The sequence below is a fragment of the Emydura macquarii genome, unplaced genomic scaffold, assembly GCF_026122565.2.
Source record: "Emydura macquarii macquarii isolate MOO-44397 ecotype Brisbane River unplaced genomic scaffold, CSIRO-AGI_Emac_v2 contig_1348, whole genome shotgun sequence".
Taxonomy (NCBI): domain Eukaryota; kingdom Metazoa; phylum Chordata; order Testudines; family Chelidae; genus Emydura; species Emydura macquarii.
Window position 1 is genome coordinate 5,773,190 of NW_027131485.1, and position 17,460 is coordinate 5,790,649.

The 17,460-nt window shown below is 38.2% G+C and overlaps 1 protein-coding gene across 4 annotated transcripts in view; it reads right to left on the reverse strand.

Moving 5' to 3' along the window:
• The window catches only part of VWA3A (von Willebrand factor A domain containing 3A), a 52,317-nt gene that overhangs the window by 5,675 nt on the left and 29,182 nt on the right, over positions 1-17,460 (reverse strand). The window contains exons 17-31 of one of the 4 annotated variants that reach the window (XM_067550967.1): positions 16,821-16,895; positions 15,896-16,040; positions 15,044-15,239; positions 14,512-14,582; positions 13,668-13,826; positions 12,185-12,275; positions 11,515-11,625; positions 10,885-10,982; positions 10,563-10,715; positions 9,685-9,793; positions 7,586-7,730; positions 4,615-4,759; positions 3,779-3,930; positions 1,512-1,638; positions 748-845 (exon numbers count right to left, since the gene is read on the reverse strand). In XM_067550967.1, the coding sequence (XP_067407068.1) occupies positions 748-845; positions 1,512-1,638; positions 3,779-3,930; positions 4,615-4,759; positions 7,586-7,730; positions 9,685-9,793; positions 10,563-10,715; positions 10,885-10,982; positions 11,515-11,625; positions 12,185-12,275; positions 13,668-13,826; positions 14,512-14,582; positions 15,044-15,239; positions 15,896-16,040; positions 16,821-16,895 (1,875 nt within the window). Of the gene's footprint in view, positions 1-747; positions 846-1,511; positions 1,639-3,778; positions 3,931-4,614; positions 4,760-7,585; positions 7,731-9,684; positions 9,794-10,562; positions 10,716-10,884; positions 10,983-11,514; positions 11,626-12,184; positions 12,276-13,667; positions 13,827-14,511; positions 14,583-15,043; positions 15,240-15,895; positions 16,041-16,820; positions 16,896-17,460 lie in introns of those variants that run through there. The other 3 variants (XM_067550968.1, XM_067550969.1, XR_010920339.1) reach the window with 3 other exon arrangements.

Below are 17,460 nucleotides of genomic sequence, written 5' to 3' on the forward strand. Positions count from 1 at the left end.
TGCCTGGGAATCACTGGCAAATGATGGTAACTTAAACCATGAGGATAGATTAGGCTGTCCTAGAACAAAAGTGGAGAGAGAAAAGTGGTGAGGGGCCAGGACTGAACCCTGTGGGACCTTGAGAGAGGGTGGAAGGGAGGAAGTTTGAGCAGCCACAGGAAATGCTGAAAGAGAAGTTGCAAGAAAGAGATTCTATGCAGAAGATGGTGGAGGTTCACAGAAGTCAGAAGAGGATAGGATAAAGGGAGCAGGTGCAGGTGTGGGCAGAGAAGAGTAGGACTGATACTTCAGATTCTGGAGAGTGAAAGAGGAGGAAGCTCACTTCAGTTAGAGTCACTTTTCTCTTTGAAGAAGATAGGAACCAAGTACTACCATGGGAAGATGATAGAGCTGAACAAGGAAAGGATCAACCTCACAATTTTTCACTTAGTTAAAGAGAGAGAGACACCCACGGATGACAGAGATATTAGTTACATAGCTCAATGCACTTCTGGTGCTCAGATACTGGTGATGGTTGTGATATAACAACCTGAACAGAAACTCTAGAGGAGGCAGTCTGCATGGATGTCCCTTACCCACACTTTAAAATAATGCCATGAGTGGAGAAGAGAAATATAGGGGAGATAAAATGATTCTTTTGTAAGAAGCAGAAACTAGTACCCATTCTTTAGCCATGTAACATCCTTCTTTGGTCCCTTTATGAAAAAAAAACCAGTATTCACTGAAGGATCATGGATAGATACACACCTAAAGGATTTCGCTTGTATTAAAAAGCTTCTGGCTTTTGCTACTTCTTGAGCAAGTTTCTTTAAATCATCTCCTTCGAAGAAAGGAAAGACTGGGTCCTTAAAAATAAAATTAAAATGTTGTTGCTACAATGTACAGCAATTGCTTACAAATCTGAGGGGAGCAAACAAATGTAAATAATTGAACCCAAACTTCTGAACTTCACCACACTCACCAGAACCAGACATGATCTTCTATTTATGAAGGGCTAGAATAGAGTGTTTAACTCCACATTCTACTTGAGATGGGTCTGATCTTTATTTTTATTAAACATTTCTATTGCAATAGTGCGTGGATGCCTCAATCAGGTTGGAGCCCCAGTATGCTAAGCACCATACAAATACATAGTTAATGAGAGTCCCTGCCCCAAATATTTTATAACCTAAAGACAAGACATGATGATAGATGGATAAAACATAAATAGGTGGTAGTGAGCAGGACAGCTGAATTTTGATAAATCTCAGGGGTGTTCAGATCCAGGGTTTTGGTTTGCTCTCATTTTCAAATTCTTCTGCACCTTAGACTCCTTCCAAGGCTTCAGTCACCACCTCAGTGTGGCTGGGCAACAGGTGTAGTCAGACATTACATTTTTGTTCTTGGATCCCAAACATCTCAGTGCGAGATCCCTTGAGAGTCTTATTGTATTTTTTTAGAAGGTAATTTAAATATGGAGGGAAAATATACATTGCGTAAAGATACACAATCCAAATAACTATTGAACATACGTCCTCATCATCAAACCCTTCTGTCAACATTCTGTGTGCTGTTAACTGTCCGTCCACATCTCCAATGCAGCGATGGTAGCGTCCTCCTGTCTGAGAGGCCAGCTTCTTCAGAAATTCATTAGCTCTTCTGTTGACAATGAAGCAATAAATTACCTGTAATGATTGCTCTTCAGCATTAATAGAGCCTTACCATCAGGGACTCTTGTATTTCTAAGCATGCAGTTTGGGGAATATGATACAAATATCTACATCATTTCTAGAGTCTTTTCCAGCTATGGGGAGTGTGTGTGATTATAGATTACATAACAATACTTAGTGATCTAGACTCCAAAGGCTGGTTACATTTAACCAACTGTTACGGAGACAGCATAGCAATAAGCATGGAACCCAGACTTCTAGGGAGAAATCTGATGGCTTTACATACTGAAGAAAAAAATCACAGGTATGATAAGTAACTAATTTTATTGCAATTATAAGTCATTTCATAGACCTCTATCCATACAGCCAGATCCTCCACTACTGTAAATTGTCATAACTCCCATGGAAGTCAATGGAGCTATCACAATTTACACAAATTGAGGAGCTGCCCCCTAAAGTCTACAGTTACGCCAAAAGGAAGACACTGAGATTGACTTTCAGTGTAAATTAGGATTATCAGAAAAGTGATACTAAACATGACATTTGTGTCATTTATTAATAGTATGAATTACTCATTAAGAGACCTGCTCTGTTTATAACACAAGGCTTGTTTTTAAAAAGCCATAATTAGAGGCTCAACCTACTATCTGAATCTGTAAATCAAGATATGTTTTAAATCATCACAATAGAGTTTTTCACATCCAGAGTTTCAGGAAAACAAGGCACACCAAACATGACTGTGATGCTGGCAGGCAAGGTGCCAGCTCATGCCATGGTCCCCATGCCTCAACTGGACACTAACAGATACATAACTGGAATCTCTCTGGCTCACTTGCGGGTTAATGTTGATAAAATAGGCATTAGAATTCTAAGAGAGTTTAGTGTTTGGACTCTGCTGAATGCTTGAGTTGCTGTATGCATTAATCTTGCTTGTAATATCGGTGTTCCATATTGTAATGTAATATGAGATGTTACACTGTGAGCCTCTGTGTCTATGACAAAAGACAGACACTAATTATAGTCTGGTCTACATTAGAAAATTAAATCGGCTCACTCCCAGAATAGACAGCACAAGGTCAATGGAAGAATTCTTCCATCAACCTAGCTACCATGTCTTGGAGAGGTGTATTACTGACACTGATGGGAGAATCCCTCCCATCAGCATAGGTAACGTCTATGGCGAAAGCATCACAGCAACACAACTGTGCCACTGTAGTGTTTTAAGTGTAGACATACCTGTAGTATGGTAAGATGCTCTTCTACAGAAATTGTTATGCCCTTCTGAAAGAGGAGACTAATTAATACCAGACAGGCTACGGGTGGCACTTACAATTGGAAATTCCCCAAATCTGGATTGAAGAATCATCAACAAAAAGATTAAAGATTCATATTGTTGTTCTGCTCTCTTCCCAGCAGCTGAGTTTGCAACTCAGAGCACACAGCAGGAGGGGGATAAAAACCCCAAAGAAAAGGAACTAGATATCTCTATGCTGCTTGGACTCTGGGGGTGCCAGGTGTTTCTAGGCATAAGCAACAGATCCTTAGCTGCTTAGCCTAGGTTAGCCCTAAAGGACAAATAGAGCTTGCTGATTATAGAAGCCTTTATTACCTTTTGAAACCTAAGACTGTAACTAAATCCTTTGTCTGTTTGCTTGCTTTAACTTTATAAATAACTCTCCAATTTTCTTTCCCTATCTAATAAATCTTCATATAGTTTAACATAGGATTGGTTACAAGCACTGTCTTTGGTGTGAGATCTAAAGTGCAATTGACCTGGGTAAGTGACTAGTCCTTTGGGATCAGGAGTAACCTGAATATTACTATGCTCTTTAGAGTAAAAGACCATCCATCACAGAGATATACTTACCTGGGTGACAAGATAGACCAGAATATGCAAGGGGACTGTCTGTGACTCCATTTAAGGCTGCTAAAGTGCCTGAGGTGTTTTGTAGTTGATTGGTGAAATCTAAGTTTAGAATTCATAACCAATTAGGGGTTTGTGTCCTGGTTTTCAACAGTCTGCCCTGAAGTTGGTACTCATGATCTTGTGTTACCATTCAGAGAATTACAATAATACCTAAACTAGTAATTTTAATGAATTTCATACCCTTCTGCAAAGTAATATATACCTGTCTGAACAGTTAAAAGAAATGGTGTGGATTTTAATAGTTTGTTTCTTTCTAATCTTTTCAACTTCTTTTAGAATAAGACTGCAGCTGGTGTCTGGTTTTCCATCAGTCAGAACATACAGTGCCTCTACATCTTGAAAACAGAAAGCTTTCTGAAAAAGCAGAAAATGAGTTTAAACATCGAGGTACTGGAGAAACTTAGAAAATATTACAATAAAGAAGGGAAAATGCTGTTTAAATCATGTTATACTTAGGTAACTACATACAAATCATATCAAAATTAGTGAAATAGAAAATGACTATACTGGATGTGAAAGAATCTTAGTTACTGTTTAGAAAGGATATGACTTTTTTCTAAATTGATAGAATGTTTGTAACATAAGACAATAAACCCAGGGAAAGAATCTTCAGAGAGTGTCTCAGTGAATTAGATTAGGTAAGCGGACTTATTGGTCCTGATTTTGAAAGCTGCTGACTTCAACTGGGCTTGTAGGTCCCCCATTGACTTCAGCTGGACTTGTTGGCACTCAATCAGGGTATTATGACTTGGCAGGTGTTTCACGAGCTAAAAGTTTGTGTACATTAAGAAATGAAACATTTTATATTTTTGCTGAATCCAATACTAATGATGTTTCTAAATGCCTCTAAACTTTGGGCTGAGGGCTGGATCCAAATGTTGTGGCTTGATTCCAGAACTGTTCAACATACACATTTTCAAGCGATTTGTGCAGAAATAGCACTTAACTAAATTATTTTCCAGCAGTAGCGTCAGTTATGTAGAGCAATGTTTTTATTATCATATCACTTTGACATAATGTGATATACACTTAACTAACCTGCAAAGCCTTAAGAATGCATGTATTACCATGAGCTTGGAATTTTGACACCCATTGTACAGCATCATGACATGTTTCATCTGTAGCCTCTACAAGGCATTCCTGCCAAGTGTCTATATCTTCTGCAAATCTCAGCAGGTTAAACCTGGCAAGAAAGATGTAATTTTGTTAGAACTGACAATGCCAACATCAGCATCCTAATAGACAATTATATTTTAGCGTCAAATGTCAGCATCTATAATGTGTTCTATTTTCTATATTCACATTAAGTTTGGGAAGAATTATACTCTTGTGGGTAAGGCACTGGATTGGGACTGAGGAAACCTGGTTCAATTCTTAGCTCTGCCACAGACTCACTGTGTGACCTGGGGTAAATTACTTTATGCCTTCGTTCTCCCCACCTACAAAATGTATATATTCAGACTATATATATGTTACAATATTTCCTGTCTTTTCTATTGAGATTGTAAGCGTGTTAGGGCAGGTAGTTCCAGAGGGGTAGCCCTGTTAGTCTGTATACAGCAAAAACAATGGGAGTTCTGTAGCACTTTAAAGACTAACAAATTTAATTTCAGCAGGCATAAGCTTTCATGGGCTTCAGCCCACTTCCTCAGATGCAGTTGGTAGAAATAATATAGCAAATATTGGCAACATATACAGGAGGCAACATATACATATCCAAAGACATAGACAGCAATGGGGTAGGTGGATGAAAGCCGGGTACTTGAGGCCTAATGACAACTATTGAGTAGGAGGTGAGAATGGGTGATCAGAGCAAATTACTTCTTGTAATGAGATAGCCATTCCAAATCCCTGTTTAAACCCAGTTTGAATGTGTCAAGTTTGCAGATAATTTCTAACTCAGCAGTTTCTCTTTGGAGTCTGTTTTTGAAGTTTTTTTGTAGAAGTATAGCAACTTTGAGGTCAGAGACCAAGTGTCCTGGGAGATTGAAGTGTTCTCCGACTGGTTTATGGATGTTATTATTTTTTATGTCTGATTTGTGTCCATTTATCCTTTTGCAAAGTGATAGTCCAGTTTGGCCAATGTACATGGCAGAGGGGTATTGCTGGCACATGATGGCATATATAACATTAGTGGATGTGCAGGTGAATGAGCCCCTTAGGGTGTGATTGATGTGGTTAGGATCAGTGATGCTGTCACTAGAGTCGATGTATGGGCAGAGTTGGCAACGGGGTTTGTTGCAGGGATAGGTTCCTGGATTGGCCTTCTTGTAGGGTGTATGGTTGCTGGTGAGTATTTGCTTCAGGTTGGGGGGCTGTCTGTAAGCCAGGAAGGGTCCGTCGCCCACTGCCTGAGCAAGAGACGGATCATCTCCTAGGATAGGTTGTAGATCTTTAATGATGTGTTGGAGAGATTTTAACTGGGGACTGTAGGAGATGACCAGTGGTGTTCTGTTGTTTTCTTTGTTGGGTCTGTCCTGTAGTAGGTGACTTCTGGGTATCCGTCTGGCTTTGTCAGTTTGTTTCTTCACTTCTCCAGGTGGGTATTGTAATTTTAAGAATGTTCCATAGAGATCCTGTAGGTGTTTGTCTCTGTCTGAGGGATCGGAGCAAATCCGGTTGTATCTTAAGGCTTGGCTGTAGACAATGGATCGTGTAATATGTCCAGGCTAGAATGGATCGTGTAATATGTCCAGGCTAGAAAGCTAGAGGCATGAAGATACATATTGCGGTCAGTTGGTTTTTGGTATAGGGTGGTATTAATGTGACCATCTTTTATTTTTATTGTAGTGTCCAGGAAGTGGATTTCTTGTGTGGACTGGTCCAGGCTGAGGCTGATAGTGGGATGGAAATTATTTAAATCCCGGTGAAATTCTTCGAGAGACTCTTTCCTGTGGGTCCAGATGATGAAAATGTCATCAGTGTAGCGTAGGTAAAGAAGAGGTGTTTGGGGATGAGTTTTGAGGAAGCGTTGTTCTAGGTCAGCCATAAAAATGTTGGCATACTGTGGGGCCATGCAGGTGCCCATAACTGTGCCAGTGACTTGGGAGGTATAGATTGGCTCCAAATCTGAAGTAGTTGTGGGTCAGGACAAAGTCAGAAAATTCAGTTGTCAGGTGTGACATATCATCATCAGGGAAAATGTTCTTGATGGCTTGAAGTCCATCTTTGTGGGGAATGTTGGTGTAGAGAGCTTCTACATCCATAGTGGCTAGGATGGTATTTTCTGGGAGATCACCGATGGATTGTAGTTTTCTCAGGAAGTCAGTGGTATCACGAAGATAGCTAGGAGTGCTGGTGGCATGGGGCTTGAGGAGAGAGTCTATACAGCCTGACAGTCCTGCTGTGAGAGTGCCAATGCCTGAGATGATAGGGCGTCCTGGATTCCCAGGTTTGTGGATCTTGGGTAGTAGATAGAATAACCCTGGTCAGGGCTCAGGGGGTGTGTCTGTGTAGATTTGTTCCTGTGTTTCTTTAGGGATTTTATTAAGTAGATGTTTTAGTTTCTTTTGGTATTCCTCAGTGGGATCGGACAGTAGTGGCTTATAGAATGTGGTGTTTGAGAGTTGTTTGGCAGCCTCCTGTTCGTAATCCAATTTGAGAGTTGTTTGGCATTGGATTGGATTACGAACTGCTACACAACAAGCCACTACTGGCATTGCTGTTTAATGTTCTGTATATCAAGATCTGGTCAATCTCTATTATCCAAATGGGTGATTTTTAAAAAGTTTGGTTAATTAAGGTTTTTGATCAAATTATCTCTGTAAACACCAGATGCTGGGGGACAAAACTATTTTGGATAAGAGGTCATTTCAGATAAATGAGATTCAAATAACCAAGGTTGTACTGCTTTACATCCTTTTAAAGATGTAAGATTTCATAGGTACTTTTTGGTTTAAAACATAAAAATGTGTGTTCTGTACTAGTTCCTAATAACTGCTGCTATTGTGTTTCAATACCATTTTCATTAGCTATTTAACAGTTTTTGGTTAACAGCTTTCACACGTACCTAGCATTACTCTTTCTTAGCTGTTCCCAGATGAGGGAGGTAAGCTCTTTAGTGACCTGTTGCAAATAAGGGTCCATGGAACCAGATGTATCAATCAAGATGCATACTTTTGTCTCCAAAATGGTGCCAAATAATCGCCGGCTCCCTAGTCCGGAACATGAGATTTAGAGTATAATATCAGTTCATGGGCTCATTTTATAAATATACCATTTCAACTGACCTTGTCAGTACAATTTTCCATTGTTTGCAGCATTATTGTATTCATGTTGGGCCCAGGATATTAGAGAGACAAGTGGATGAGGTATATCTTTTATTGGACCAACCTCTGTTGGTGAAAGAGACAAGCTTTTGAACTACACAGAGCTCTTATTCAGGTCTGGGAAAGGCATTTATGGTATGTCTACACTGCAATTAAAAATCTGTGGCTGGCCCTGTTAGCTGACTCTGGCTTGTGGGGCTGTTTAATTGCAGTGTAGACATTCAGGTGGGAGCCGGGCTCTGGGACCCTGAGGGGTAGGAGGGTCCCAGAGCTCGGACTGCAGCCTGAGTCAGAACATCTATACCTCAGTTAAACAGCCCCTTTGTCCAAGCCCATAAGCCCAGGTCAGTTGGCATGAGCCAGCTACGGGTTTCTAACTACAGTGTAAATATCCCTCAAAGCATCACAGCTAAATACAAGATGGAATAGATTCTTTAGCATACAAAGTTAACAGAGTCTAAGGACCATTCAAGGTGAAGTAGCACATTAACACCTCTTCTGTCACTGGACAAAGAAGGAGGGTTAGTATGGGTTACAGACTGTTGTAATAAACCCAGATATCTAGTGTCTTTAAGACCATGGTTTTTAGTGTCTAGCAAAGTTATGAATTTAAGCTTCCAGGCTTGTCTTTTGAAGGTGCTGTGTAGAGCTTCTCCCGCTGACATAGCTACCACCTCTCGGGGAGGTAAAGTAACTATGCTGATGGGAGCAGGTCTCCCAAGGGCACAGGAACGTCTTCATTAAAGTGCTACAGTGGTGCAGCAGAGCTGCTAAAGCACTGTGCATGAAGACAAGCCCAAAGAGTTAATCAATATGGATACTGAACCATTTTTCAGCCTTAGAATGGGCCCTCCATGTCAAGGTTAAGGCACATTAGTAGTGGTGAATGTGGGGAAGCTTGCATTGCTGTGGCCGGTACTGTACATGTCCTGTTGACAGAAGGCATCTGTTTCCAAGAATATCAACCTGGCACTCTTCACAAACACTAAAAAATGTATGAGCAGAGCTCTATGTTCTCCACAGCAAGCAGGAACGAAATTCAGCTGCAAGGGCCCTGGATTCTGTGGCAATCTGAGGTGGTGAAATTCCACGGCAAATTTAAAATTTTTGTTTTTAAAAATAAACAAAAACAGTAATACAATTAGTACAGTGGCCCTTGTGTGATTTTTTTTTTTACAGTATATTTAATTTATTTTACACTATCCCTGCATCTTCAGTTCTCAACATGATGAATCGGGTGTGCAAGCGGGAGAGCTGATAATTGCATTCTAGAAGTCAGGTGGGAAAGCAGGAGCTTTTGGCAGCTATATAAGGGCAATAAAGACTTCTGGCATTTGAGGAGGCTGTTTCATTGCAATGTAGACTTCTGGGTTTGGGCTGGAGCTCAGGCTCTATGATCCTGTGAAGTGGGAGGGTCCCAGAGCTCAGGTTCCAGCCCAAGCCTGGAGTCTACACTGCCATGAAACAGCCCAAATCCGGAGCCCTGCAAGCCCGAGTTAACTGGTATAGGCCAGCTGAGGGTTTTTCATCGCAGTGTAGAAATCCCCTTAGTTCATATTTCAAGGTTTTCTTTATAATCATGAGGACTTTGCCAAAAACATGAATTTAAAAAATGAAAGTTTAGATTATGGAGCACAATTCTGCAGCAAGGAGAGGACAAGAGAGTGGATACTTCAGCAATTGTGCAGCTCAATAATCATGGACTATAGATCCTTACAGACCTAATGTTTACTTATGCCAGTAGAAAGAGTAGGCAAGAAGAAAGATTTTAATCATGCTTGGATTACATCTGCATAATCATGGATTATAACCTCATCCCTATCCCAGATGTAAAACCTACCTGAGAGAAGCCACTGTATTCTTTGAATGTAGCAATGTAACACCCTCTCCATTTGTTCAACATAGTCTTCTAGTTCCTTAGGCTGAAACTGTAGATGTTTCACAATACCCTAGAACAATTCACAACATTTGTAGAAGAATGTCTTATTTCAGCAGACATGTACTATGCTGCTGTGTTAGTCTGTATGGCTGCTCAGAGACATGAAGGTTTCCCCCTAACACACCCATGATATAGGGGCTGAAGGATGTGATGTAGGAGAGCTCCTATACTACACCTTTGTTCTAGGTTTAACCAAATTAGGAAAACCTTGCTCTGGTCAATGAGGGTGCATATGATAGAATTTGACTGGATACATTTATTTCTTGTATTTTTGTTAGGTGACAGGCCATTGATCAATAAGTATGAGGGAAACTGCTGTTTCCCTCAGTTTACTGCATTGTCTGTACTTTGACTAATTGCACGGAAATGTTTACAGCCTGAACCAAATCCATCAGTTTCTACACACACACAACTCTCACTGATTTCAGTGGGAAATCTATTTGAGTAAGAACTGATAGATTTGGCTCTTTATTTTTTTTTCAGATTACAGAAGCAGAAGAGTTCTTAATCCAGAAATAGTCTAGGGATATTAAATGTATACATTATATTCGTATAGGTGTACTGTATATTATCCAAAGTAATTGTATATAGATTTTATCAACAGATAACATGAGTCTATTTTTCTATATTGTGGGAAAGATAGTAACCTAACTCATAGTTTAAGTTTAACATTGGTTTGGCACAATTAGAGACCTACTGGAACTGTGTTAAATGAATACAAATCCATGTTATGATATACACCTCAAATACACGGGTTCATGATATTTGCAGCAACTTACATTGATTTCTACACTAGGGAAGATGGTACAGTATTTTGCTGACACTTTCTTGTGCAAAGATTCCACCATTTTCTTCTGGTGAATACAGTTGGGACCAAACATCATTCTGGGCAAATATAACTTCAACTTTTTTATACTGTACTTGTTCAACCACTTTTAAGAGAGAAAACAGAACAGTCTGTTAAGTTAATTAGACATATGACAGCAAATATTAAAACCACATACAAAATAACATTTGTCTAAGTCACAAATATTCATATTCAATATTAATTTATCTTAGATGGTCTAATAAAGATGATAACATTAATAAATAACTGATTACCTCTTTGCTTGAACATATTTCATTTTCCTTTGGCAGTGTAGCAAAAGGAACAGACCTCCTCACGCTCTTTGTCTTTGGATACTTTCTGTAAACTGCACCTAGCAAGAGCAGAAAAAAGTGAAATGAGAAACTCTGAGTGAAATCATGGCCCCAGTGAAGTCAATGGGAACTTTTCTGTAGTTAGCATAATATATGTGCCTAAGTTTCTTTAAAATACTATGTATATAAAAAATATCACTTCCCTTTTCAACTTGTATTTGCTGTGGAGCTTTGTGATCCAAACTTTTCCACCTGGGCTCATACCACAATAATACATTGACTTATATCTTTGACCAGATGATTTCAAAGCACTTTACAAAGTTGGGTAAATGTCATTCCATTCAATGTACAGACAATGAAATGAGGTAGAGAGAAGTGATTTGGCCAAGATCATGGAGAAATCAATGAGAGTATAAAATAAATCACAGGTTGTATGGTTCACCATTTGAAAAACTACTTTCCATACATTTCCTCTATGAACTCCACTCTTTATCAGGGTAAAAAGCTTGCTGGTGTTTAGTGAATTAATATCTAAAAAGTTTTGTAAGCAAAAAGACAAATGTTTAGGTGTCACATGTTGAGAGCACTTACCCACATTTTTTCCTTTGTCAGTATAAAATACTGAGAAAGAGATTTGTGGTTGTTTTTTTGATTTATGTTTCTTCTTCTCGGAAGCCTGAGGCCATTCTTTTACTGGCTGAGCTACAATATAAAAGTAAATATTGTATTGTTTCAGATAGGATAATCATGTTTGCTTTTGCAATGTTACTCCAATGCACTACTCATTTAATAATTTTACAGTCACAGATGTAATACTTAAAAGATTGTATATGTAGATAATAATGGTCCAATATTATTAATTCACTCATGCTCTCCACAAACAAATGGGGACCAACAAGTTTTGACACTTACAAACAGATAAAATGTCCCAAGGTCCAGTTTGGAGAGGTTTATGTATCTGAAGTTGAGAGATTAATACCATAATCATTGGGGAAGGCAAGTAACAATACACATTACTTCTTATTGGCTGAACCTTCAAGAGATGATGGAATATGACTTTACAACCAAATCAATTCTGATATTCTAAACTGCAATAGCTTTAATTTGAAAACAACTGTAATGTTTCCTAATAGTCATAGCTGTCTGGTTAAGAAGTATATAATCAGTTCTAAAAAGTGTTTGTGAAGATTAAATACACTAGTTCTAATCTAATTATTCCAGTGTCTTTGAATATAAAATAATGAACTTTATCTATACATACGTGGTGGAATTTCTGCTTTGGCACTAGTTGGACGCCATGTCAGAGCTCTTAAGGCAGCATTTTTCTCCCCCTCATGATTGTCTTTAATATTCTAAAAGCACAGATAATGTGTGAATCTTCTAAAAATTTCCTTTTGACTATATTTTAGTTACAGAATTCTGAAACTCAATACACTAGAGACTATTTTCTATCTTCCTTCTTTCTCCATTCTATGCCAATGACAAATGCCAATTGACAAACTTACAGATTAGTTTTAGCACAGGATAGCTTTCAGAAGCATCTCACCCCAATGTTTGCCAGTTGATGCCAATGACAAAGTTGCAGATTAATTTTAGCAGTAACTTTCAGAAACATCTCACCCCAATGAATTCACCGTGCTGTATTTTCTCATTGAACTCCTCCTGTTGGCTTTAACTGCAGGGTCAGACCTTTTTTATGCTACTGAATGTACATGGAATATTCTGAGAAAAATAGCATAACAAATCTGATCACCTCTAGCTGACAAACCCTAACTATCAGATGAAAAGAACATTAAAGGGTCACTAGACTTAGACGGAGAAGTCTGTGCAAGCTTTTCACATCTCTTAGTATACAACAATGCTTCATATTCATATCTTATATTATTCATTTTTCCTGTGTGTTTTTGATGTGATAGTAGGCAAATTCTGTCTTAGATAATTTATCATGGAACAATTTTTGAGATTATCCACTGACATTTTATCAGCATAAACAGAAATGCATTTTAGAGAATATTCTCCCTAATTCAGAAAATACAGATTTTAAATTCAGGTCAGAAAGTTAATAAGAAGGCTGAATGAGGCACTTTAAACTTAGGTCCAGATATGGACCTAGCTATAGGGTGAGCACTAACCATTAGATATGCAAATCCATCCTGTAGCATGCCCAGATACATATGCATTTAAAAATGAATAACTAAAAATTAATAATAAAAGGAACTCGTGGAGGCAGCATGTTTTACAGGAAAGGGCAAAGGGTCAGGAGGCAAGAAGTCCTGAATTCTAATCATGGCTCTGATACTGACTCACTGTGGGGCCTTAGGAAAGTCACATTTCTAACCTGAGAATAGTATGTCTTATAAACCGTAACTCCAGGGACTGACAAAACTGGCTACTCAAAGTGATTTTTTTTTTTAAACAGAGGCAACACAGAATCGTAATTGTAGACATTTTGGTACAGTTTCCTGGGGGGGAGGTTGCATTACAAGGGTGGTCTCTTGTACCACCTTGCAGGTATCACTATACCTCACAAGGTTGTTAAAAAGATTACTTACTGATAATGTTTTGCAGCATCAATATAAAGACCTATATAATTGCTGAGTATGATATTTTACCAACAGGATATTCCCTGACATTTCCAGCTTAAGCACTTTTCTCTTCGAAAGGGCAGCATTTTACCTATTGTGTGTGGTCACTGACTAAAACAGATTTCATCTTTAAAATGTGGGTATTAAATGAAATCAAACCATTCTAGCCAGAGTGAGCGCTGTAGGTTTAGGAGGCAGCAATTCCTGTGCTCTACTTCTCTCCTTTTTCAAGAGAATCTTTAAGTCTTCTTCTGGGATAAACTGATTAACCAAATGACTTCCTGAACGTTGCTTTAAGGATTCCACCAGCAAGGCACACTGAAATGAAAATTCAGTTTGTTGCTATACTTAACAGTTCCTTTGCAGGCAATTTAAGTAAACATTTTAAACAGCCACCTGTTTGAAATAAGAGAGGATAAAGCCAAAACCAAAATGTTTTACAGAAATTAGCTTCAGTCAATCCCAAAGCTTCACCAATCCCAGTGCTTTATCCTCTAGACTAGACTACAACTAGACTAGACTACACGGCAGAGTTCTGACCATTTTGTATATCATCACCAGTAATAAAGATTTTGCAGGCCAAATTATGTCACAGTTATATTTACTGTTGCCCTTTGAGTTGTTCAGGAATAACTGAAGGCATAATTTGGCTTGCAGAATCTTAATTATCGGTGATGTGTAAGAACCACTCAGCTTGACTCTCAAAGCCTAGGCTGAGTTTACAAGATTGACAGAGAAAGAGCGTCCTTTTAATTATTAAACTCATCATATTTGATATGCAATCACTGAAACACAAACATGGAACACCACAATGCCATTTTTATAGTTGCTTTTCAGAGCAGAACTATATTTTTACCTTAAATATTATTTTATATTATCCTAAATCATGCCGTATCTTACAAATTATTTTGATTTTGTAGCTAACGCCTGAACACCATTAACTGAACAAATATTGTAAAGTTATTTTCTAAAGAAAATTTAAAATGATATTTTTAAAGCATACCTTTTGGGAGTAGTTGACTGCTTTTTCCATTTCAGTCACAATAATACTGATGTCATCACTTTCATAAATGCCTGGTAACCAAATATATGCTTATCAATAGGTAATTATTTAAAGAAAGCATATTGCAACTTGCAGAGCACACAAAAAATAAACAGAAAGGGGACAAAAAAGTTAAGTGCATCCCTCATTAGGGCTAGATATAATTTAGCCCACACTTCATTAGTAATTAAAAACTTTAAAACGTTTCTCCTTAGAAACACCTATCAGTTGTCTTGTGAGTACTTTAGTTTCTAATTAGGTTCTAAAGTACTACAGTACAGAAATCCAGCATCTTTATTAAACTTTTATATTGCAGTAACACCTACAGGCCTTGAGCAGAATGAGTTCTCTGTCTATTTCAGTCCCAGTATAATATCTTAACACAATGTAAAGGGGAAACTATTTGCCTTAGGAAACAGTTGCATGTAATAGTTCACTACAGACTTCCCCACTGGAGGAGGAATGTATTAAGATGGAAATTAAAAAAACATACCTGTTTCTCCAAACCAATGAAATCTTCCATTGGCAGCATGTACTATTTCTCTAAAAATGCTGGCGGTTTCATTTGGACTGGCATAGCGGGATGGAATAATGCCACTGGGGTCAAAACTATTTACATTGAACAGACAGACATGAAGATGCAAATCACAACCTCCACAGACATCTGCCACGTAAGCACTAACTGCATGCTACAAGACAAAAAGAAAAGCTACCACAATTAACTTCTGAAGAGTCTGACTATTTTATTGACTTGTAGGGCCAGATCATAAGCCGATGTAAATCAACATCATTCCACTGAAGTCACTGGAGCAACATTGCTTCATACCAATTGTGACTCTGACTCTCAGAGCTTTACTCTAGGTAAATGTACTGTAAAGTTAGCTACAGAACTGATGAGAGATTTCATCTTATAATTTAAATCCTCTTCTGTCTGGAGAAGAATGTGCTGCCTGGCTGAAGTGGGAGTGGACTCGTCTTCTTCTGCAGATGGGGCATGGGTGGGCTGATGAAGAGTTGCCAGATACAGGCAGGAGTGGGCAAGGAAGATCCTGCTGTCACTAGAAAAGGGCTCTACAGTGTCAGTTTGTGTGGCGGAATGGGTCACACAAAAACGTCCAGAACCTTTTCAGATTCATCCAGTGATATTTCCTGCCTTGCATATATAAGAATGAATAATTTCAGGAGGTGAAATCACAGATCCTGGCATCGTCAATGTGCTAATGTATATGAAAGACAAGTGTTCTATTACCAAACTACTGGAGGCAGCTGAAAAAAAATTTAGATTAGTTCTGAATAAGCAATAAATATTTACAAAGAACATGCAAAATTTTGTAATGATACCCACCATCTCCTGGTCAGGAACTCCAGTGGTAAGCAGATAAAGTCCTTGAGATAAATGTTTGTCTTTATCTTTGAGGTCTACTTCCACTGCTCTTCTTAGAGCACTCATTACATTTCTACTGCCTTTGCACTGCAGGCTTAACACCCATCTAGAAGGAGAGTTTACTAATAATCAGAATGCAAAGAATACACAATAGAAAGACTTTGCTGCAGGAAGCAATAAAAGTCACTAAACCCACTATCTCAACTAAAATCTCATGGTGATGCACTGGAATATAGAAATAGCTTTTGAATGATGACATTCAGCACAGCCCAATGATATGATGGCCCAAGGGGAGTGGCCTAATTTTTGTATGGCAGCCACAGCAAATTAGCCACTCTGAAAAAGATCAAGGCACAATCTTAAAGCAGAAGGATTATTTATGCACTTTATATGGGGAAGCTGTAATCTGAGACTCCATGCTAACTCATGATTCTACTCTCTCATGCATCAACAGAACTATTTACTAAATTCCAATCAGTTACATCTGTGCAGATCTTCTGAAGACAATGGGATTGCATAGGTTCAATGAGGGCGTAATTTGGCATGCAGAGTGGTGGTGGTATATAGGGAAAAAAGAATCCAGACTGACTTTCAGCTACCAGGTTGAATCTGAAGGTTTGGCTGTTATTTAAAAAAACACCTTTATACTTGTAAATGGAGCACATATGATATGGAACACACTAAACATTAAATGCTATCATGCTGTTTTCACAGTTATTTTTCAGAGTAGGAATACACAAACTACAGTACAGCACAACACACTACATTTTTTAAATCTGCAAAATTGTTCACTGCTCTGGTTAAACCTGATTCTATGCTACCTTTGTTCTAAGATAAGCACTTTCACTAAATTAATAAATATAAGCAAGTTATAATTTGATTGTACCTCCAGGCATTTTGTAAATTTTCTGGATTTGAAGGAACCATTTCTGGCTTCCAAGATTTGATGTCACTTCCAAATCTTTGGAGAATACAAAACAGTAGTTAAATTTTCAAATTATAGTGCACGAGGGAACAGAGTAAATTCCCTAGATAAAATCTAGCATTACACATGTTTGTTGTCTGATATCAGTTTCTGTTTCAAGCCATGGAACATTTCACACCTATCTGTGAATTAAGGCATTTTAACATTGTTGTATACTAGGAAAATATTATTCAACGTTCATACACTTGTATTTATGCCTTTTCTAAATTGCAAGAGGGATTTTGCAGTGGGGGGGGGACCTCAGAAACCCAATTATTTATTTAAAAATGTAATGCTTTTGACACTTGAATTTTGACACTGTTCTCATTACTATAATATGCACAGTATTTGTTATTGGGGTTCACTGAAATATGCAAAATCATGCAGCATAAACATCAGAAAGTAGATGATTATCCTTAATTACCAGACTGGCCACTGTATATTTCAGCTGTTTAAAATAGTGATAAGGGCAAATCAGGATGGCTTTCATAAGTTATACTTGTAATTATTTTATTACAAAAAGTTAAATATTGTAAAATATCAGGTAAGATATTGGCTAGTG